Genomic DNA, 23,986 nt, shown 5'->3' with positions numbered 1-23,986 from the left:
TAGATGTTGAACTGGCTCCATTCAGCTCAGGTCTGGGGCTCAATGTTAGAACTGTGGAGAGGTGTCCACATACTTTTGGTCACATAGAGCTGCTTGAAGGGGTATGGGAGAGAGAAAGAGACAGAGAGGGAGAGGGGGAGAGCGCCAGTCTGACAGGAAGTCAGGTTAGTTTTCTTTCAAGATAAAAGCATCAGATTGTGGAATTTAGGCAGAAACGGTGATCATTATCTTTCTCACATATTAATGTTTTGTTGTTTTGTATGTGATTTATTTATTCCAGTGCTGTTTCGACACTTTGACTTGAATTTAATCAGGTCGTTTCAACAATTAAACAAGCTTGTTTTCATTTGTTTAAAAAGTCACCACACATCCAAATATGTTTGTTTTTCACAATAAAAGCTTCCCAACATTCCATCTCTTAATGTCATTCCACTGTTGCAAATTACATATTCAAACATGTAGTTTTACTTTGAAAGGCCGTGTGGATGTTTCCTCCTGAGGTGTAGTCGTCGGTGAATTTGAGGAGGCGGCGTCCGACGAGGTCCGAGGGGTTCTGCAGGGGGTTTGGGGTCCAGAGTCTGTGCATATCCTGAAGTGTGTACCGGTCTTCAGAGTCCTGGTCTGGAGGTTCCTGGAATCCCGAATCTCCGGAGGTTGAGGTTTGAGGTTGTGTTTTCTTGTTGATGGTCAAAGGATGTTGGAGCTTCAGCTCGCGGTGCTGCTCGGTGAGTAAACTTTATTGAAAAGATTTCTGCTGTTGGTTTGTTGCAAGAGTTTGAATGTTGTGGATCTGATCTGTGATCAGCTCTAATTGATCTCTGATCAGCTCTGATTGATTTGATTCCTCTTCACTTTTCAGTAACCTTCGGTTTTCTGCAGATTTTGTGTCCTTGTGTTAAACTCGTGACTTGAATGTCGGAATTCTTCAGTTGCTTCAGAGTTGAACTATTCAATCGATTCATGCACCAAACAAAGTATTTGGTTGTCGATTAATCATTACATTTATCTAAGTCTCGCCCCCTGTGTCAGTTAAACTAAATATTTGGCCTGAAGAGAAAAGTGAGGTGGACATTTTCACTCCTTAATGATGTTTTAAATGATTCAGTCCATGAAACAAAAGTCAGCACACTGGTCGATAACGAGTTTAACAGTGAACCACGGAGCTGACATTAAATGTTGAATATTAAACAAACTTTTCTTTCAATTCAATTCAATTCAATTTTATTTGTATAGCGCCAAATCATAATATACATTATCTCAAGGCACTTTACAGGGTCAGGTCAAGACCTTACTTTGTTACTTTGTTACATGTTACATGTTATTCTTACTCAGGAAATTTAAAGTCGTCTTAAAGAAGAAACACAAATTAAAAACCAGAGGATTGATGATGCAACCCTAACTCTATGACCAAATGAAGTGATTATTAGTTTGATCAATAACAGGTCAAAGAGTGAATCTGATCATATTGAGACAATGATTAAATCACCGCTGATCAGTTGTCTGTTCATCAGAGGTAATGATCTGTTGACTGGTCCCAGGTCTGATTTCAGATTCTCCTTTAAAACACATTTAAACTGAGCAGATAGTTGTTTTCTTTATGATTCATCATTAGTTTTATAAAATGTCAGAAAATAAAGTAAAAGCCTTTTTGATCAATCTTCATTCTGTGGTGTCTTCAGATGTTACATTTTGTCTGACCAACAGTCAAAGATTCACATTTTTAATCTTATATTTAATCAGATTGTGTTTATGCTGATATTTAATATGAAAAGTTAAATGATGATATTAATATGATGATGTTTAATGTTTGGATTAGGGATGTTCTGATATTAAACTAATTTGTAATAAAGTAAAAATTTCAGAAATCTGACACTAAAGTTGATGAAATCAAATCTGATGTATGTCAGAGAAAATCAGAGCAGAAGCTGCTGCATGTTGAACATACCATCATTAAAATGTCAATAACAAATTAATAAAAGTTATAATATGAAAAATGTTCAGTTTAAATGAGCTGTTTGCAAGGTGAGCTACTGCTAGGTAGAGGGGGTGGGGTCAGGGGGATAATGTTAGCTCTTTTAAACAGCTTTACGTTTTCAAATTCAACCAATGAGAAGAGAGCGAGTACACTCCTCTACATTGGAGTCATTATTTACACTGATCTGTCAATCAACCAGTGGGCAGAGCTTTAATGCCCAACTTCACTGTTAATAGTTTGATCTGATGTCTTATCTCAGATCAACTCCGACAGTTTTTATCAAACTGTTTAATTCTAATTCAGTCTGTTGGACTTTCACAATAAGAGTCTCTGCTATCAGCTCTGCAGGTGTGCACCTGTGCTCAAGAGGGCAGGTCCTTGGTGGGCCAGGACCTGGATGCTGTCAACCTGCCGGAGCTCAGTGACGTCTGCACTGAGGGCAGCTGTTACCCTGCAACAGGAGACCTTCTGATTGGCCGCGCTCACCAGCTGTCATCCACCTCCACCTGCGGTCTGAAACGACCCGAACCGTTCTGCATCGTCAGCCACCTGCAGGTAAATTTAACATCTGAACACCTTCAAGTAATCCTCAGATTAGCTGCAGGTTAGCTTTAGGTGAACTCCATGTAAACTTCAGTTTATCTTCAAATTAACTTCATGTTAGCTTCATGTTAGCTTCAGGTTAGCTCTAGGTTAAAGTTCTTCTCCAGACATTCTGTAAAAATACTTTGCTATGATAAATACTTTGTTTAACGTGTTTTTCACACATAAAAAGTGAAAAAAAAATCAAAAACACATCTACTCTGACTCCCTGATTGAAAAACGTGGATCAGGCCTTGGCTCCGCCCACCACCTGCTGGCTCCAGGTGTCCAGGTGAAAGAGCAGAGAGTATGAAGATGGTTAGAGACTCAGATGAGGAGTCTGTTGAGACCACAATCAGAGACTAGCAGACAGATCAGAACCATTACCGCTGTTAGCATCTTTTATTTGTTTGTGTTGTTTGTTAGCTTGTAACTGGCAGTGGCTGACACAATATTAGTTGTTGTGCTAATGATAACTCTGGCTCTCTGTGCTGACAAGGTTTCAGGTATATTTGTCCCACAAGTTGACAGGATTGGTTCCTTAGGTTCTATAACGTATGAATCTCTAACTGTCTGAATGTGTCTTTATGAGACTGTCATTGGTTCACTGCAGTTCAAAGTGGAGACACTCAGTCATGGTGTTGACTGATTATTACATTCATCATATGTCTTAATTATAGAAAAACATCATGTGGACGTTAATGAGGTGAAACACTTGATCTTCATCAGAGGCTCTTTAAGTGTGGGGGTTAGGTCACGTCTCCAAAAAATGCACGTAAGTCAATGTAGTGTCCTCTGAAATGATGGAAACATGAATGTGTGTGTGTCTGCAGTGTTTCCTGTGTAAACCAACCTCCCTACAAGGAAACACTGAGCACCAACAGCAGACACATGTTTGTACAGATGTTCCTGTGGAGAGAACACAGATCACAGTTAAAGGTCAAAGGTCACACTGAAGCTGTTCAGTCAGACACCAGATGAACTGAGCAGGCTCAGTGTCCAGCTCTCTCTGTAAACATAATCAGGTTTTAATTCAGTTTGTTTGGCTGTCAACGTGGCGTCATTGCCACAGTCCAGACTGATCAGTTCACTGGTTTCAACTGTCTGCAGACCAGTCAGTGTTTTTAAAGTGTCTCACTTGTTGTCATGCTACAGTTCAGACTGACTTCAGATCTGCAGGTCCAAAGTCATTTTCCTCTAAAGAGAGAGAGAATGAGTGAGGGAGAGAGAGAGAGAGAGAGAGAGAGAGAGAGAGAGAGAGAGAGAGAGAGAGAGAGAGAGAGAGAGAGAGAGAGAGTAAAAACAAACAGTTAGAAACACTTCGATTTGTTTAGTACTGACGCTCTAAAGCATCAGTAAAGACTGTACAGTATAAACTAACTAATCCAAAGTCTAATTTAACTCAGTGAAGCAGCAGAAACCCGATTTCATCCAGAGTTCATCTGTGAAAGAACAGAAGATGTGACTTACTACTAACTAACGACTAACTAACAAGTAACTAATGACTACACTACTACACTGAATCTGAAAGTCGCTCAGGCTGCTGGTGCTCATTAGGATTAAATCTTTTCTTTAACAAGCCGAACTTGAAAGAAGAGTTTTAAACTCAGCTCTTCTCACACATGATTTATAAAAGGTGATGATGCACTGATCTGATGAGGTTTCATTTGACATCATGAAGTTTAACTGAGGTTCGAGATCAACCAGAGAAGAAGAAGAAGATCAGCCTATTTCTTCAACAGTTTTGATTTTATGTTTGTTAACAACAGGAAATGAAAAACAGTTGATTTCATTGATAGTTAAAATAATCTGGGGTCAGAAAATTTCCTCATATCTTCACTGACCAACAGCAGAGAGGAATGTGAGGAATTCGCTCCCCCTCCCCCTCCTGTCTGCGTCAGTAGACTGTGTGATGTTAGACACCATCCAACAGTCGACGTCTTCAACCCTGTCGGCTCTTCCTTTTACACTGACCCCCCATGTCTCTCTACCTTTATCTCTCTCTGATTAAACAGGAGGAGAAGAAGTGTTTTGTGTGTGACTCAGCGGCGCCCTATGATGAGCTGACCAATCAGACGAGCAGCCATCGCATCGAGAACGTCGTCACCACATTCGCTCCAAACAGACTGAAGACGTGGTGGCAGTCTGAGAACGGTGAGAAACAGAGGTCAGAGGTCAGAAGGGAAGTCCTCAGTCAGACGTGTTGTTACAGGGTCAGTCTCTGGACTCACAGCTGGATTAACTGATTCTTTATTAAACCAAGAGGATGTCTTCCCTCCTACCCCCCACCCCAGGGGTCTCAAGCTGTGGGACAGGGCCCTCCTGGAGGCTGTAGAGTCTGGAGGGTGGGGTGAGTAACAAACAGGAGGAACTTTCCCAGGAGAACAAGAAACCTTTAGAGGACCGTGATTGGTCCAACAGAGATGAGTCGACGTTTACTGTTTATGAAGGTTAATACAAAGTGAGGAGCAGGTGACACAGGTGATCCAGACTGAGATCCAGACTCTGACCGTTCTGTGGAGTTCAGACAAACACCAACACAATCTGATGTGTGTCAGCTCAAAAGCTGCTCAGTTTTCAGTCTGTCATCTGTCTCATCTGTCTGATGACACGATGATGACTTCCTGTTCCTGTTTAATTATTTGAGTTCACAGCAACAGCTTTAATCACAGTAGCATCTAGTGGACATCAGAGGAACTGCAGCTGACAGACTCATGAGGTTTCTGTTTATCTGTCTACAGGTCTGGAGAATGTCACCATCCAGCTGAACCTGGAGGCAGAGTTTCACTTCACACACCTCATCATGACATTTAAGGTGGGTTCTACACCTGTGCACACAGCAGGGGATTCTGGGTAATTGCACTGCTAGCCCCAATCACAGTTACAGGCTGAGGAAATTAAACTCAGCAGTAAAATGAAATATAAACTCACAGGTGACTAGTGAAGGGGAAACAGCAGATTTTAATCAGCTGTTGTCTTTGAATGTTCCTGCAGCTTATACCAAAATAATATAAGACAATTATTTATAAGATTTGGGGTCAGTCTTTGGAGTCCATGTGTTAATTTGAGAGAGCTTGGGCATAATAAAGGACACACCTGTGGGAGATGTAGAAGAGAGAGGAGGTCATGACCTTGATGTCACAGGGTCTTAAGGTTCAAGTAGTTAAAGAGTAAAATCCAATCATAGATAAACAGTGAGCTGTCGTTAGGACATCTGATCAAAATCATCTGATTGTCCAACGGACAAATCATTGATTAACTAATTCATTAATTAGAAGTCTCCACCCCTCAAACTGAGCAACTGCTGATCTGGTGCAAATTCAGTTCAAATCTAAAGTTGACTGGTTTGAGTTAAAATTGAGTTTAGTCTCTGTGTGTTCTGGTCTTTGGACTGGACGTTCACACAATAAAATGAAGACTGTGGGATTTATTCTATACAATAACATTAAAAACACAGTGAACTGTTAATATCATTATTATTGGTAATTAAAAACAGTGAACTGTTAATATTGTTGTTATTGATAATTAAAAACACAATGAACTGTAGTAACAGGAGAACACTGTTCTGGTGTTGATTCTCAGTGGGATCAGCACGTCTCATTGTTTAGTGCATTATGTTTTTCTCTCCTCAGACGTTTCGTCCTGCTGCCATGGTGATCGAGCGGTCAGCTGACTTTGGGAAGACGTGGCAGATTTATCGTTACTTTGCCTATGACTGCGAGACATCTTTCCCCTACATTTCCCAGGGTCCAATGCAGAAGGTCGATGATGTCATCTGTGACTCGCGTTACTCGGACATCGAGCCATCCACTGAGGGAGAGGTACTGTAGTGCATAAATAAATACTACTACTGCAGTACTCTGATACCACTACTGTAGTACTCTAATACTGCTACTGCAGTACTCTAATACTCCTAGTGCAGTACTCTAATACTACTGAGAGAGAAGTACTGCAGTACATCTCTGTTTGGTAATCAGGGGTTAAGGAGGAAATGATGTCAGAACTCACCTGATGAGACAGCACTGTGATGTCACTTTTTGCAGTTTCTGGATTAAAGTAAATGTCCCTGTTTCCAGGTAATTTTCAGAGTTCTGGACCCGGCGTTCAGGATCAACGACCCCTACAGTCCCAGAATCCAGAGTACGTCTCTAACTCTAGACTGTGGCTGTACAACCTGTCAGGGTTATTGATCACTCACTGACCTGTTATTGATTACTTTGTTTAGACATGCTGAAGATCACCAACCTGCGGGTGAAGTTCACCAAACTGCACACGCTCGGAGACAACCTGCTGGACTCTCGTATGGAGATCAAGGAGAAGTATTACTATGCCATCTATGACATGGTGGTCCGAGGAAACTGCTTCTGCTATGGACACGCCTCCGAGTGCGCCCCCATCCAGGGAGCTGGACAGACCAGAGAGGGCATGGTGAGTCCTGGAGGGGGGCAGATAGACCAGGGAGGGCATGGTGAGTCCTGGAGGGGGACAGGTAGACCAGAGAGGGCGTGGTGAGTCCTGGAGGGGGGCAGATAGACCAGGAGGATGTGGTGAGTCCTGGACCTGGTCCTTTGTGTATTGACAGTTTGTGTGTTTTGTGTGTCTGCAGGTTCACGGTCACTGCATGTGTAACCACAACACTAAAGGTCTGAACTGTGAACTGTGTCAGGATTTCTACCACGACCTTCCTTGGAGACCAGCTGAAGGACGCAACACCAATGCCTGCAAGAGTGAGTCCATACTGGTTTTATCTTTGTCTTTACTGGTCTTAACAGGTTTGTACTGGTCTCTACTGGCCTCTCCTGCTGTCTGCTGGTCTTTGCTGGTTTCTACTGGTCTCTACTGGTTTCTGGTGGAGTATGAGGACTAAACTGATACATTAGATTGTTTGTGTTTCTGAACGAGAAATACTACGAGAAGTCAAAGTCCAGTCCTGTTTCAGTTCATAGATCCATATTGATCAATAATCAATAATTGTGACTGACTCTCTTCTTCTCTCTTTGTCTTGTGTCACTCTGACCGAATCTCTTCTTCTTCTGTGGTGTCTGTAGAGTGTAACTGTAACCAGCACTCAGACTCGTGTCACTTTGACATGGCCGTGTACGTGGCTTCAGGAAACGTCAGCGGAGGCGTTTGTGACAACTGTCAACACAACACAGCCGGACGCAACTGTGAGCAGTGTAAACCGTTTTACTATCAACATCCAGAGAGGGACCTCCGAGACCCCAACGTATGCCAGCGTGAGTCCACACTGACTGTAGACCCAGTCCACATGGTCTGATCCACAAGATCCGATCCCTGTCCACATGGTCAAATAAACGATCTCACCACAAAACTTCTGACATTTATAGGCATTGTAGATTTTTTTGATGACGGTTCATTCAGATTTCATTTTCTTCCAATCATTTAAAAAAGCAATATATAATCTTTATACACACACATCACAGATGATCCAGTCAAGTCAACTTTATTCACATGGAATCACAGTCACATATTTCAAAGGTTTGTTTATATGCCTTATACATATTATACATATTTTTAGAGCCTCACTAACAGGCAGGACCCATGTAAACCTCTGTTTATGGACATGCTACAGTATATTGTGAGTAAGTCTGGGTGTCCTGAACAGACTGTCTGTCTGACAGCATCACTCCTCTGACATGTTCAATTCAATTCAATTCAATTTTATTTGTATAGCGCCAAATCATAATATACATTATCTCAAGGCACTTTACAGGGTAAGGTCAAGACCTTACTTTGTTAAAGAGAAAAACCCAACAGTTCCCACAAAGAGCAAGCACTTGGCGACAGGGGGGAGGAAAAACTCCCTTTTAACAGGAAGAAACCTCCAACAGAACCGGGCTCAGGGTGGGCGGCCGTCTGCCTCGACCGGTTGGGTTTAGGAGGAGATAAAAAGAGGGGGTGGGGGGAGGAGAGAGGAGAGAAGAGAGAGAGAGAGAGAGACCAGGAACAGCTGTGTAGGTAATGGTGTTATCAATAATAATGACAGGTAACAGTGGTTAATAGTAAAGATGAGTAGTGGTGGATCTGGATCCTGCTGCTCCCGAGGCAGAGAGACCTGCAGAATGAGGAGAGAGAGAGAAAGAGGAGAGGCACAAACTACGGGAGAGAAAAAAAATACAAAGTTAATGGCATGAAGTCATCGAGAGAGAGAAAGGGAGAGAGACAGAAATAGAGAGAAAGCCCAGTGAATCATGGGAATCCCCCAGCAGTCTAGCTCTATAGCAGCATAACTAAGGGATGGGTCAGGACATACCCGAGCCAGCCCTAACTATAAGCTTTACTAAACAGGACAGTTTTAAGCCTGATCTTAATGTTGGTGGCGCTGTAGGAGCTCACTGAGCACTGGCAGGTTCACAATGACAGAAACATGTCACAGTCACACACACATCTCTGACTGTTACACACTCTGATATCATTCTGGTGTCATCACAAGTATCATGGAGATCAGATGAAGTTTATCCTGTTTTTGTCTCCTTAGCCTGTAGCTGTGACCCTGTGGGCTCTCTGAACGGAGGAATATGTGACCAGGTGACAGACGTTCGAGCCGGTCTGATCGCCGGTCAGTGTCGCTGTAAAGTAAACGTGGAGGGAGAACGCTGCGAGCGCTGCAGACAGGCGCACTATGGTCTGAGTGACGAGCCAGAGGGCTGTAGAGGTACGACATACACAATACACAGACCATACACACACAGAGATATATACATGATATAAAATTCTACAGTTGATGTACTTCAATATCAAAATATTGATCAACAGTACAACACGATACTGTAACATTGTGTATTGTTACTGTGTGCAGTAGTATCAATGTGTGTTGTTATTCTGTGTGCGTCACCTGTTTCAGCGTGCACCTGTAGCCCTCTGGGAACAGTTCCTGGAGGAAATCCCTGCGACAGTGAAACAGGAAGTTGTTTCTGTAAACGTCTTGTGATTGGACGAGACTGTGACCAGTGTGTGGTAAGGAAATAATGTGATGTGACAACAGTGAGTTTGACCAGTAATTAACATGTGTGGGTGGTCCCTCTGAGCTGATGATGATGCTGATGAAGATGATGAACACACGTTTTTTGTTAAATATTTTTATTACATCTGTAAACGTTCAGGTGGTGACAGGTGTGAAAAGGTGTGAACACTTTGATCAGATCACTGAAGACGATGTTAAAACAGGTCTGAACCGGGTGTTAGTGACATGTCTCTAACATCTGCTGTATTTGTGTATGTGTATGTGTGTGTGTGTGTGTGTGTGTGTGTGTGTGTGTGTGTGTGTGTGTGTGTGTGTGTATGTTGTCAGTCTGAACACTGGGGTCTCAGTAATGATATGGACGGCTGCAGACCATGTGACTGTGACCTCGGAGGAGCTGTCAACAACCAGTGAGTTAATGTCATAATCACTAATAACAGCTAACAGCTACCTGCTAACTGCTAACAGCTACCCGCTAACAGCTAAACAAACCGACAACAAACTGAGTTATTCATGTTTTTGCTGCAACACAAGAATAAAACATTGAGATTAAAAATAAGAGGAGGATAAACATGAGCTTATGTAGTTCAAAGATCAAAACACAACAAGAAATATGTAGAATTAGATGTGTGGCTTCATCAGCTAATTGCTAACAAACAGCTAACAGCTAATAAACAAGTGTTTAAAACGTGTTAAACTGACACTTTGTCTTCCTGGCAGGAGTTCATGTGTAACTATATTAAAGATCATCTCACTGACACTATCTGCAGTGTAAACCTTCTCTTTTTACTTCTTGTCTTCCTTTCTTGTTTCTTTTTTTAGTTTCTTTTCTTGAGTTTTGCAGATACTTTTCCTTCCTGCTGTTTGGTCTGTTTAAGTTTTTTTTCTTAAATTGATCTGATATTTTCCACTTCCGGTGTTCCTACAGGTGTGACCAGATGAGTGGTCAGTGTATCTGCAGGGATCACATGTTCAGTCGTCGCTGCGATCAGGTCGAGTCTGGATTCTACTTTGTCGCTTTGGATCACTACACTTACGAGGCTGAGGATGCCAAATTTGGACCTGTGAGTCACCTTTTAACCTTTGACCTTTTGACCTTTGATACCTGAAAGATATTGCTTTGGAATATTTTTTACTCCTTGTGTAAATTTTTTAAAATCCTGCTGTTTTTCTCTGGAAAAGCCGAAGAATTAAAAAATAGAATTACTCGAGTTAGAACTTTGGAGAAAATAAACCAAATTTTAGATTTTTTAAGTCAAAATAATGAGACTTTTAAAGTAAATAATTAGTTATTTTTTGTCAAATGGATTTCTAAAAGCTGGTTTCCTCTTTGAACTGAAAGCCATTTTTTCATCAGTATTGTGGGGGATGTTTAAAATAGTCATTTCTTTTTTATTACAAAGTCTACATTTCTGCGTTAATGACACCCATTTGCATCTTTATAGCCCCATTTTACAGGTTTACAAGTCTGGTGAAATTATAGTTTGTTGGGCTAAATTTTAAAAAACACTGCATTTGTCCATCTTATAAATAATAATTAAGTCAGACTGTATCTTACTGTTTCAGATGCAAAGACATGTATTCATGCACTGGCACTTTATCTCATTTGGATTATTTTAATGCTTAAGAAATCAGCCAGAGTCCAAAACAAATAAAAAAGTCTTAAGATCAGTATTAGGTCCTGCTATTCACTGTGTTTTACCATTGAAGATTTTATTCTGCATCATTATGCAGATGACACTGTCTTGTTCATCAGTTCTACTATAAACGTTTTTACTTTGTTTTTACTTTGTATTTCACAGGGTCATGAAGCTTCTTACTTTAAATGTTTTCTAACATTTCATCAGTCTCATCTTTTTATTTCTGGTGAAAATAGTTCTATTGTTTTCTTGTCTGTTTTTTCTCCAACGGATAAAAACTGAAAAGTTCAACACCACATGTGAGATGGTCATAGGTTCTTTCATCACGTTTTAAGTTTTCATCTCATGTCTTTAGGGAGTGACAGTGGTGCCAAGACCCCACCCTCAGGACCGCAGTCCCACCTGGACAGGTATTGGCCTGGTCAACATTCCAGAGGGGGCCTTCCTGGAGTTTTCTGTGGACAACATCCCTCACTCCATGGAGTATGACATCCTCATCCGCTATGAGCCTCAGGTACGAACTGTCAGCAAAGTGTGTAGCCCCACCCACCAACAAAACTCAAAACATATGATGAATGCTGCCATCTCTTCAATTAAATAAGTAAAAACCACAGACAGGTTGTGTAGTTAGATAAGAGCTGCTGACCCTCGACACAATGACCAGACATATCAACACTTTAGTAAATCGTCCACTGACTGGAGATCAGTCCTCTCAGACAGAGATACTGTCGCACCACATTCAGAAGCCCCCCCCTTTTTATTATTGTTAAAGTCTGGTGTGTTGGTACTGCAGCTGCCTGACCAATGGGAGGAGGTCTTGATGACAGTGATGAGGCCTGGACCAATCAGAGCAGACAGCCGCTGCGTTAACACCGTACCTGATGACGACAACCAGATGACTTCACTTCACCCCGGCTCACGGTAAAGTATCTGTTTATATACGATGAAGAAACTAATGTATTTTTACTTTATGAATTCTTATGTATCTCTCAACTGTTCACATCAGTTTTTCTCCAGTGTCAACATAAAGTCCTGATGAAACAGGTTTAGATCATCTGAGCTCTGTGTTCAGGTTCAGGATGTGTTGAACCAAAACCTTCACATTTCCTGAACCTGAACCAAAGTCTTCTAGTATCTGAACCTTACAACAGGTGAAACTCTGTCTCCTCAGGTATGTGGTTCTTCCCAGACCAGTCTGTTTTGAATCTGGTCTGAACTACACAGTCCGCCTCAGTCTACCACTGTACTCGGCCCTCAGTGACGTCCAGTCTCCGTACACACTCATCGACTCGGTGAGAAACATCTAAAACTCTGATCTTCAGACTCTGAAGTACAGATGCTCACAGATGTTTTAGTTCATGAAGTTAAGTCAGACAGCTGGAATGAATTTTTATTTAGAATCTGTATGAAGGTGATATTTTCTCTTCAGCACAGCAGAGACTGATGACAATAACTTCATTCATATTCAGACTTAAGGGAGGACTATATATGTATTTCTTTTACCATGTAGCTCTATCCTGTGACCTCTGACCTTCATATGACATCAACATGTAAAGAACATGTGTACTTTCAGTCAGTCTCATTTTCTTCGTCCTCAGATCGTGTTGATGCCTCACTGTAAGAACCTGGAGATCTTCACAGCCTCAGAGGGAGGAGACTCCAGTGGGAAGAATGGTTGGGAAACATTCCAGCGTTATCGTTGTCTAGAGAACAGCCAGAGTGTCGTCAAGACGCCAATGACAGACATTTGCAGAAATTTCATTTTCAGCATCTCTGCCATGTTGCACCAGGGAGCTAAAGGTATACCACTCCACCTTAAACCTGATGACTCCACCTTAACAACCTCGTAAACTCTGAACAAAGTTGATTAAAACCAGCAGAACTTTATTTTAAACCATAGTAGCTGATTGATTCTGGCTCAGCAGCACAGCAGAGAGAGGGGAGGAACAGTCACAACTTCATATATAGAGGCTAATTCTGAGCATGCTCTTTGTGTGTGCACCAGCCATCTTTTCTTCGTGGCTTTGTCATATGACCACAGAAGCTGCATGTTTTTGTGATTAGTGACGAGACAGTGTCTGTTGGAGCAACATGTTTTGAGACTCTGAATCACAAGGATTCAAATGCTGACTCATGTAAGAACTCAGAGGATCATTTCCCAGGTTTCTAATATTTCTAATGACAAAGCTCAGGAGGTTTAATGATCATACTTCAAACACTTCTAGGAACAAACCTAACAGAGTCAAGAGTTTTGGAAGAGAAAGATAGAACAATCCTGCAGGACGTCTGATGAATCTCTGGCCTTTGACCTCTGTGGAATGAGAACAGGAAGAATTCTCCTCAGGGCTCAATGAATCCAGCTCACAGATCTGCTCCAATCGCAGAAGAGTCATCATCTAAATCCGTCTTCTGTTCTCTGAAATGACAAACAGTCTGTTTCTCTGCTGACTCTGAGCTTTGACCCTTCACATCATCATCGCCATCCTCTCTTCACTAGAGCTGTTTCATTCCTCCTTTCCTTCCTGTTGTTATCGTTAATCTGAGTGAAGTCACTCCTCAGTTTTTCCGTCTTGTTTTTCTTCACCTCCTCAACAAGACTCGACTGGTCTCCTCCTCTCATCCTCTTCACATTCCTCCCCCAGACCTCCCAGCTCGTAAATCTGTCATCCTCTTTCTTTCTCAGAGAGGATCTGTGGAGAGTTTGTTTTCTTTGATTTGTTGAAACTTATAATAATAATAACCTTTATCTTGGGTTTCTAACGTGTCCTGCATTGGACTCCCATTTCCCAGAATGCCAGTGTGACCCTCAGGGCTCTCTTAGCACTGTGTGCGACCCCAGTGGGGGTCAGTGTCAGTGTCGCCCCAATGTGGTTGGTAGGAGCTGTGACAGATGTGCTCCGGCCACGTTCCAGTTTGGACCCAATGGCTGCAGAGGTACTGAAACATTTAATGACCTGCTCACATATCAAACATTTCTTCACATGATTAAATCTGTTTGTTTCTGTCTCACTAATGTGAGAAAAGGTTTCTCACAAACGTGTTATCACGTCCAAAATTTCCAACCGTTTCCGTGAGATCTGTTAGAGCAAAAGTGAAGTTTAAGTGAAAAGTGTTTTCAGATGTTTTTATTGTGTGTTTCTGCAGCATGTGCATGTGACCCCCAGGGTTCACAGAGTCCGTTTTGTGATCAGATCACCGGTCAGTGTGTCTGTGTTTCGGGATCGTATGGTCGACAGTGTGATCGCTGTCTGCCGGGTCACTGGGGTTTCCCTGCCTGCCGACCCTGCTCCTGCAATGGACACACCGATGACTGTGACCCCAACACCGGATACTGCATCAACTGTAGGGACCACAGCACGGGACTCAGCTGTGACAGGTACAGCAGTCAGTCAGTCAGTGAACAGTTAGTCAGTTAGTCATCAGTCAGTCAGTCATCAGTCAAAGGTCTCCCTGGAGTTTTAGACGAAAATGGGTCCAGTAGCGTTTCTAAAAGTCTCTGTTTTAGAGGCTGAAGACTCTGGAGGAGAGTGGACGGAGGAGGAAACTTAGAAGAAGAAATTAGTTTAAAACTGAAACCTAGAAGAAGAAATGAGTTTAAAAATAAAACGTAGTACACTGGATGTAGACTCAGGTGATCACGTTTACTGGCATGAGATCAGATTTCTTTGTTGTCCTCCTGACTTTCTCAAACCTTTGTTCAGGTGTCTGGATGGTTATTATGGCAACCCGGGGTTGGGGTCAGGTGACCACTGTCGTCCCTGCATGTGTCCTGATGGCCCCAGCAGCCAGCGGCAGTTCGCAGGAAGTTGTTACCGTAGCGACGATTCGCAGCTGGCCATCTGTTTCTGCAACACTGGATACAGAGGTAAATACTTAATTAACACTGACCAGAATACAGAGGTAAAAACTTTATTGGCACTGAAGTAAAAACTGGTGAAGCAGGTTTTCAGAAACTGTTTTTAACAAGAAACAGAATAAAAACAACCTGATGTGACAGATAAACCCAGTAGAGACTCAGTAGAAACAGTAGAAGGTTCTGGTTCTCAGCATGAAGTTTAAGTAAAAGATCTACTCAAGTATTTTTAGTTGGCGTGAGTCAAACAGCCTCAGGAGACAAACAGGGTTTTAATTTAAAGAGTAGATGCTCTGTGATTGACGAAAACAGTAGGAATGTGATGTGACTGTAGGTCTGTTATTACAGCAGGAAATAAGATGTTCAGACTGAAATCAGCTGCTGACAGACGTATGAATCAACAACTTTCTCCTTTTGTTTCCACTTTAAACGTCCAACAGTCTGAGAGGAAAACATTGTGCCTACACATTAACCTTATTATTGTACCTGTATCTTTTTTGAACCCAACTGTATATGAACCTGTAACACGACAAAACTAGGTTGTAAGATAAGATAAGATCACCTTTATTAGTCCCACAGTGGGGAAATTCACAGTGTTACAGTAGCAAAGTGACAGTGCAGAGAACAGGAAAGCTGCAAGAAACTGCAATAACAAATATTTAGGAAAGATAAATAATAACAATATAATGATATACAAAATATATAGATACAAAAGAAATACATATTTACAACAACAGTAGCAGCGTTTGTAGGATATTGCACAGATGCGTGAGGTTGTGAAGGTGGTAAGTGAGTTGTCATCAGTAATTAGTTGTCACGTTTATTTAAAGACAGCCCCTCAAACAAAACTCCTGTTATAAACTGCAAAAGAAAAGAAAACTGAAGTGAGCTCACCAACAACTGCAGTGTAAACAAGTTAAAACTGTGTAAGATGTAATGCAAGCATTGAAAGGGATCGAAGTGTCTGAAATGTGAGAGCTGAAAATTGAAATCAGTTAGTTTATCCCCTAAGTTTACAATAATAAAGTAGTTCTATATACTACAAGTGTTTCTTCACACTTCTCTTCTCCACCTTGGCAGCAGGTGAGGTTGAACCTCTGCTCTGCTTTGTCAGCTGAAGGGTAAAAGGTAAAAGCAGCTGAAATGTAGTCTATGTCTAAACTTTTGAAGCGTCTGTTTGTAAGCACTGACATTAGTCAGAAGTTCAGTTCAAATTTAACAAATGAAAATAGTTGAAATCAGTGGAAGTGTACCTGCTCAAACCATATCAGTTTACTTTCAAGTTTAAGCCCTGTAAGCAGTTGAGGTTTGATCTGAATGATAAGAAGTGAAAGTGTTTTCTAAACCATGAAAGCAGTTACAGTGTAAGAGATAAATGTTAAAATCAGTTAAATCACTGTCAGCATTTGAAAATGAAGTTTCACTTTTAAGGGCCTCTAAGAGAAGAGTAAATTACAAAGCAATTTTTCTGTCACAGAAAACATCAGACATGTACGATGTCTCTAACTCTGTGGCTCCTTCTCACCTGTCCTTTCCAGGTGCCCGCTGTGATGAGTGCTCACCTGGTTACTATGGAAATCCTGGAGAGCCGGGGGGGCGGTGTCAGCCCTGTCAGTGCAACAACAACATTGACATGTTGGACCCAGAGTCTTGTGATGCTCAAACTGGCAAGTGTCTGCGCTGCCTGTACCACAGTGAAGGTGCCGCCTGCCAGAGCTGCAAACTTGGTTACTATGGCAACGCTCTGCTGCAGGACTGCAGGAGTAAGTACACTGGGTTTACTGGGTTACCATAACGATCATCTTCATTGCTGTGATCTGAGTAGATAATCCAGCAGATTGTAAATGAAACTTAAATTGTGATGAAATTTCTAAAAATAAGAATAAGATCTTGATGAAATCTGAATGTGTATAAAATCTTAACCAAACCTTGACCGAATCATTGACATAGAAATCTTGAAATCAGAAATCTTCATCAAACTGGAATAGAATCTTCATGAAATTTTGACAAACTGGATCAAACTTAAAGTCTTGAACCTCAATGAAATCTTGCTTGAAAATCGTTATGAAGGCTTGACTGGAATCAAAATCTTGATAAATCCTGATGAAGGTTTTCATTCACAGAGTGTGTTTGTAACCAGCTGGGCAGCGATCCTTCCAGCTGTCCGTCTGGTGACTGTCACTGTGACCGCAGCAGCGGTCAGTGTCACTGCCTCCTGAACGTGGTTGGTCAACACTGCGACCGTTGCGCCCCTGACACCTGGAACATGGCGAGCGGCCACGGCTGTCAGACCTGCAACTGTGACCCCAAACACTCATATGGGACGTCCTGCAACGAGGTGAGGACCAAACAAAACCTTTGTCCTAAAGTCAGAGGAAAATTGTTTAGAAGTTTAATGAAATCTATAAAACTGATTCCAGGTAAGACACTGTAAGTAAAGTGTCCACCTGCCTTCATTCATTTCATTTTCCTCTGGTTTAATTTCATTAAAATAGTTTATTAAAAAATACAAGCAAACTAAAACAAATCCTGTTTCTCTTTTACCAGTTCAGGGTTTATGATCAAACTGTCAGACCTTGTTTTCCAGGAGGACCCTGCAGGTCCTCTTTCAGGATTCAAGTCCTCAGTATAAACAGTTTGTTTCTTCCACAGATCAACGGTCAGTGCTCCTGTCACCCTGGCTTCGGAGGAAGAACATGCAGCGAGTGTAGAGAGCTGTTCTGGGGAGACCCAGAGATTAAATGTCATGGTAAGTGTTTATATGATCTGAGTCCGGAGTCCAGATCAAAGTGAAAGTTCAGGTCTGAATCCAGAGTCCAGAGTCCAGATCAGAGTCTAGAGACCTAACACTAGAGTTCCTTGAAGTGTTTCATTCGTTTTAGAAACTGAAGCTAGAAACCAGAATCATTCAGCCACTGCCCCACTGCATTGTGGGAACATTACAGCTCCCAGAATGCTCTGTTATGATATGCTGTGACTTATATTAAGTCCAGATGTTCCCTGAGACCTGCTGGTCCCATCGCCATGGAGACAAGACCAGAAATCTGTCGGAAACCTCCAAATATCCTTGAAATCCACAAAGAGGGTTTGTTTGTGTGAAGCAGAGCTGGAGGGAAGGAAGGGGGCAGGGGACCTGCTGAGAGAAGGAAGGAAGGAATGAAGGAGAGAAAGAAAGAAAGAAAGAAAAACTGTATCTGTCTGGTTGAAGGTTGTTGTTTCAGCCACTGAGAAAAGCTTCAGCTGTGTTTAATTCGAACCAGATGTTAAGCACACATGCATACACACACACACACACACACACAAATTCTGTCCTCACCAGATGTTTTTTGTTGAACTCTGTCTGAGACTCTTCCTGTAGAATGTTTTGACTGTACATGAAAAGTTTGAAACTGTGTGTGTGTGTGTGTGTGTGTGTGTGTGTATAAAGGTCAGCAGTAAACTGACTGAGGTAAACACAGAGACCACTACAGTCTCCAGACCTGAACCCCATGGATCTGGTTTTAATGTGAACTTAAAACTGTAGATTGAGTCCAGACTTTTAGAGTCAACGATTCTTCTGATCTCCAACAGTTTACTCTTTAATCTCAGAAACATTGAAGCATCAGGTAGAAAATGTAGGTTCAGTCAGAGACACCGAGGTCAAGGAAGTGACCATTTATAGAAAATGATTATCCAGGTAGAGTCGGTGGAGCAGAGCAGGAGGAGGGTGGGGGCGGGGCCGCTGGAGCATGATTGTGAGAGTAATGCTGACAAGTGGTGCAGCTCGTTAAGAGTCTGCACACACACAAAGAGAATGAACACAAAGAATGTGTGTGTGTGTGTGTGTGTGTGTTGTGTGTGAGGTGACACAGGTGAAATCACAGTTAACAAGCTGCTCTCTCCTCAGCCTGTGACTGTGACCCTCGCGGTGTCTCCGAGCAGCAGTGTAACAAAGTCAGCGGTCACTGTGTCTGTGTGGACGGTGTGTCCGGCCCACGCTGTGACGTCTGTGCCCGTGGATTCTCAGGAACCTTCCCCAACTGTCAGCGCTGCCACCTGTGCTTTGCCGAGTGGGACGACGTCATCGGGCAGCTGACCAATCAGACGCACCGCCTCGTCAACAAGGTCAATGCCATCAAAGCCAGCGGAGTCAGCGGACCGTACATGAAGTCTATCGACAGCATGGAGAGGAGTGCGGCCGACATCCGGGTCCTCCTGAACCAAAATCCAGCTTCCCAACCACTGACTGAGATCCAGCACCTGCTGCAACAGGCCAGGTGAGATTAACTTTAATCTGAGATTAAACCTGCTGCAACAGGCCAAGTGAGATTAATTTTAAACCTCTATTTGTCCAGTGACCTGATGGGGGCCCTGAGCCAGATGTTAAATCACACAGAACAGACTCTGGTCCAGGTCCAGGACCAGGACTCAGCTGCAGTAACTAAAGTGGACTCTGTGACATCAGACGCTCAGAAACTGGAGCGAACTGTTCAAGAGCTGCTGGATCAGGTCGAGTTCATCAAAAACTCCGACATCAGAGGTATAGAGACAGGGTTAAAGGTCAGAGGTCAGGGATGGGGGTGGGCTCTGGTTTTTTAGAGGGGCCCACTCCTGTGGGGCTACAACAACCAGTTCATCAGCTGATCATTCTCTCAATTAATCGTTATGTCAGGTTAGGTCAAACCCCTCACATGTTTATTTAATCTGCACTACAGATTAAATAAAGTTTTCTTCGATAAAGGTCTCTCAGATGATTTCTTCTTCCTGTCTGTTGCCAGGGGCGACGGACAGCGTCACTAAGTACTTCCTGCAGTCTCAGGAAGCTGAATCTCGAGCCAATGGCTCCACCACTGATGCCGGCAGCCCCGTGGAAATCTCTGGCACTCTACGGCAACTCACAGAGGACAAACTGAACCAAACCAAAGAGGAGTTCCTGAGGAGACACACTGAGCATGCTCAGAGGCTGGATGACCTGGCAGGAGAGCTGCAGACTCTGGACCTATCAGAGATCAGCCACAAGGTTTATTTGTTGTTTTGCTGTAAATGTAACACAACATTATTTTATTATGAACAAACAACTTTAATGAACTGCTGTTATTAAACTGAGGAGTCGAACCAGCTTCAACTGAACAACTGAAGAAGTGAAGTAAAAACATTTTATCTTGCAAAATCATGCACAACTAGAAGAAGTGAAAGTCTTCTGACTGGTGAAGGTTCATCTCTCCCCTTCATGAGGAAACTGAAAACTGTAGCATCAAACTCTCCTTGATGTTTAAACAGTTGTGTAGTTGATGTGTTTAAAAATATTTGAACATGTGGAGACCAAACTCATCTGGTTCTTGCAGACCTGCGGCGGTCCATCACTGGGTCAGGATTTGTGCCGGTCCTCTTCCTGTGGAGATCGGGGGTGTGTGGACTCTGAGGGTCGAACCACGTGTGGAGGTGAAAGATGTAACGGCGTGGTGATGATGGCCAGCGGGGTCTGGAGGAAGGCTCAAGAGTCAGAACAGGAAATTCTCAGTGCCATGGGGGAAGTGGAAAAACTGTCCAAGATGGTGAGTCTTACTGGTTGTGGCAGGTCCTGGTCTGTGGTTCCAGTTTAGGTGGACTGTGGGGAATGTTCTCACCTGGGCTTTGTCCTTAGGTGTTGGAGGCCAAGCTGAAGGCAGACGAAGCAAAGCTGAGCGCTCAGGAAGTCCTGATGAAGACCAACACAACCAAACAGAAAGTGGACCAGAGTAACAAGGAGCTGAGGAGCCTCATCAGACAGATCAGAGACTTCCTGACACGTAAGTCTGTCACTTCCTGTTTAAAAAGCATCAGGTACCTCAGGTGTGGAGAATCATGTGACTTCCTGTTGTTGTTCTAACAGATAAAACAAATGACAGGATTCATTTTGGTGACAAAACCGTGATATTATTGTTATTATTATTTTTGGAATCAAAGGAGAGAATCATCTGCATAAAAATGGAAACTTATATGATGCTTTTAGAATATTTGATTTGAGGGTAAAGTGTAGACCAGTAGAGGACCAAGGAATGATCCCTGTGGGGCTCCAGTAGAGGGTTTTCAGGTCTCTGAGCCACACGTGTCCCATCAGGTCCTAAAACCTGAAACCAAGTGTCCAGATGCAAAACAAAAAATAGATGTTTGGCCACCATGAACTGCTAAGAGATCATAGTTCCTCGGTCAGATGTACAGGTTTAAAGATGTCTGAGACGTCCGACACTGAAGCAAACGGTGAGCAGACGGTGAGGAGACAGGTGAGCAGAGAGGTGAGAAACAAACCAGCTGCTGTGTTGTTTCAGAGGATGCTGCAGACCTGGAGAGCATCGAGCTGGTGGCTAACGAAGTCCTGGCCATGCAGATGCCCACTACGCCAGCTCAGCTGCAGAACCTGACCGAAGAGATCCGGCAGAAGGTGGGAGAACTGGGACATGTGGAAGCCATCCTGCAGCAGAGCACTGATGACATCCAGAGAGCTGAGAACCTGCTAGACCAGGCCCATCGAGCCAGGTGAGTCCTACCTCCTTTCAGTGACAGGTCGGTCCAGCTTGTTTCACATGTGGTCGACAGCTGTAATGAGACGTCTTGTTCTGCTCAGTGAGGAGGCAGCTGATGTGAAGGACTCTGCGGAGAAGGTGACGCGAGCTCTGGAAGAAGCTCAGAGGGCTCAGACGGCCGCCAGCAGCGCCATCCAGCAGGCTGCCGCCGACATCCAGAACACCAACAACCTGCTGTCCTCCGTCAGTATACTCCTACTCTTCATCACTGACATGATTAAAATGTTTACTGACATCACATCAGGAATGTGGAGGTGATGTGTTGTCTCTCTGTGTTGTATTCAGGTGCAGTCAGAAACAGCAGATGCAGAGTTGAAGCTGAACAATGCCACCAAGAGGCTGCAGAGACTCGAACAGGACGTAACGCTGCTGAAAAATAAAGCTCTGACTGTCACTCTGAGCACTGAACGGACCAATCAGGACGCAGCAAGCATTAGCAAGATTGCTGAAGAGGTGAAGAAGGTGAGTTGGCCTGTCAGGTTCAGCAGTTCAGACTCATTACACACAGTGAAGCACACATCAGTGTCTTTCCTCCAGGAGCTTAAAACCAGCGTCACTGTCACCAAATCTGTGTGTGTTGGTGTTTAGGAACTGGACTCAGACCTGAAGGATAAGTACACCACTGTGGGGCAGCTGATTGGTCAGAAGGCAGGGGGCATTGCCGATGCCAAGAAGAGGGCAGCGTCACTGCAGCAGGAAGCCAAAGAGCTGTTGTTGCAGGCGAGCAACAAGCTGCAGCTGCTCAAAGGTGACATCACCCGAACATCACAACCCCACCCTCAGTATGATAACGTAAACAGTGAACATCACATTAGCAGAGCACCATGATGTCATGCTCACAACAGATTTTTATTCATATAATATAAACATATAGAGTATTTATTGTATGTTTATATTCAGGTTTCATAGCAACAGCTGCAGCTGCTGCTCTGACTGTTAATTGACTAGAAATGGCTCCATATGCTGACAAAACTCATTAACATGTCAGTTAATGAGCTTTTAAGGTGGGACTGACCCTGCAGAGGTGTTGGGGTTGGTTTTGTTCTGACCACCTGTTTCCTGTTGTTCAGATCTGGAGAAGTCATACAAAGACAACCAGCAAACTCTGGAGGTGAAGGCGGAGCTGCTGGTGGAGCTAGAGGCCACTGTGAAGGAGCTGCTGCAGGAGATCAGCCACAAGGTCACTGTCTACAGCACCTGTCTGTTCTAGAGTCAAAGGTCATGTTCAGAAGGTCAAACCGAGCTGAACTAAAGGAACGACATGTTTTTAACTTTAACATATGATGTGAAATGACACCTGCTGACCAAGAAATACACCAAACATTTGTATTTAGTTAGTTTTTTATGATGAAACCATGTGACACAGACATGAATGTTTAATCTTCAGCTCTTTTCCAAACATGATTTTGGAGTGTTCTTGAACGCACTGTGCTGCCAGGTCTTTTTACACACAAAGATAATGGAACTATAAAGGAAATGTTTAGTAGACGCTGAACATAAAACATTTAAAGACAACAGTTATAACAGTTGTAAAATTAGTTAAATCAAAATAAGTCAGAAGCAGCTGAAAGTCATCAAACCGATGGACATGATTGAATTTTATTGTTTATCAAATGTTAAAAACTTCAGCTGTGAACTGGTTTTTATCTATTGAATGTAATAAAACCAGTGACTGATGTTAAAGTGAATGTTTCAACCATGTGACTGCAACTGTTTTTACCTCATTTTGTACTTTCTTGAAATTTTTTTCTATGTGGCCAAACCTGAACCCAAAATGATTTTTAATAAAACAACTTCTAGTTCAGATCACCCTGAGTTTGGAGCTTGTTACTTCAAAGTATTAAACAGCATTTAATTAATCCACTCATGTCATTTGGAGTCATGAAGAAACCAAAGAAAATATCAACTACAGTAAAGAAAAGAGAAAATATAGTGGAGACTACAATGGTAGAAGTAATCGGATGTTTCACTGAAGTAAAAGCACTAATACACCAGTGTAGAAATACTCTATTAGAAATAAAAGTCCTGTATTCAGAATGTAGCTTAACCAAAAGTATTAATATCAAAAAGTTTAAAATGGGCCAGTGTTTGTCACTTAAATGTGAAAGTGGAGCTCTCACATGATGTAGAACATGTTTTTATTTTATTTTATTTCACCTGAACAGAAACACACACGTCAGTCAGCCAAGTTGAAAAAGTTTAGGTGAAACAGCACAACTCTGCAGAGGACTTGGCTACCTAGGTAATGTTTGAAATGAAAAGCACATAAAGGTTGAGCTGGTTTTATTTGTGTTAAGTTGACCATTTTTTTGTTTTATTGGCAGTAAAAAAATCAGCTAAGACTGTAGAGCATTATGTCGTGTATATAGTGTGTTCATATTTTAAATGAATATCTGAACTCTAACATTTATA

At 42.6% G+C, this 23,986-nt stretch overlaps 1 protein-coding gene across 1 annotated transcript; it reads left to right on the top strand.

The window, feature by feature from the left end:
- The first annotated feature begins 548 nt into the window (after positions 1–548).
- On the top strand, positions 549–23,383 carry lamb1a (laminin, beta 1a). The gene is made up of 33 exons (XM_071462379.1): positions 549–725; positions 2,316–2,530; positions 4,573–4,711; positions 5,299–5,372; positions 6,190–6,378; positions 6,634–6,697; positions 6,783–6,985; positions 7,164–7,284; positions 7,606–7,794; positions 9,057–9,233; positions 9,423–9,535; positions 9,870–9,949; positions 10,468–10,603; positions 11,535–11,693; positions 11,973–12,100; positions 12,351–12,471; positions 12,778–12,979; positions 13,970–14,113; positions 14,324–14,555; positions 14,881–15,044; positions 16,571–16,795; positions 17,156–17,370; positions 17,685–17,781; positions 18,919–19,288; positions 19,367–19,551; positions 19,790–20,031; positions 20,357–20,566; positions 20,656–20,800; positions 21,320–21,527; positions 21,616–21,757; positions 21,860–22,036; positions 22,163–22,322; positions 22,645–23,383. The coding sequence occupies exons 1-33, from the start codon at positions 695–697 to the stop codon at positions 22,782–22,784; spliced, it is 5,397 nt and encodes a 1,798-aa protein (XP_071318480.1). The 5' UTR covers positions 549–694; the 3' UTR covers positions 22,785–23,383.
- Positions 23,384–23,986: the final 603 nt, after the last annotated feature.

Source organism: Trachinotus anak, unplaced genomic scaffold, assembly GCF_046630095.1.
Source record: "Trachinotus anak isolate AG129_WGS33_773 ecotype Australia unplaced genomic scaffold, CSIRO_AGI_Tana_v1 ptg000002l, whole genome shotgun sequence".
Lineage (NCBI taxonomy): Eukaryota > Metazoa > Chordata > Actinopteri > Carangiformes > Carangidae > Trachinotus > Trachinotus anak.
This window is presented reverse-complemented; position numbering and strand designations above follow the sequence as displayed.

Coding starts and splice junctions, on each gene's coding strand:
- lamb1a (XM_071462379.1), top strand. CDS start 695: ATGTTGGAGCTTCAGCTCGCGGTGCTGCTCG. Junction 7,285..7,605: donor CAACACCAATGCCTGCAAGA/GTGAGTCCATAC, acceptor TGGTGTCTGTAG/AGTGTAACTGTAACCAGCAC. Junction 21,528..21,615: donor GACCAGGCCCATCGAGCCAG/GTGAGTCCTACC, acceptor TGTTCTGCTCAG/TGAGGAGGCAGCTGATGTGA.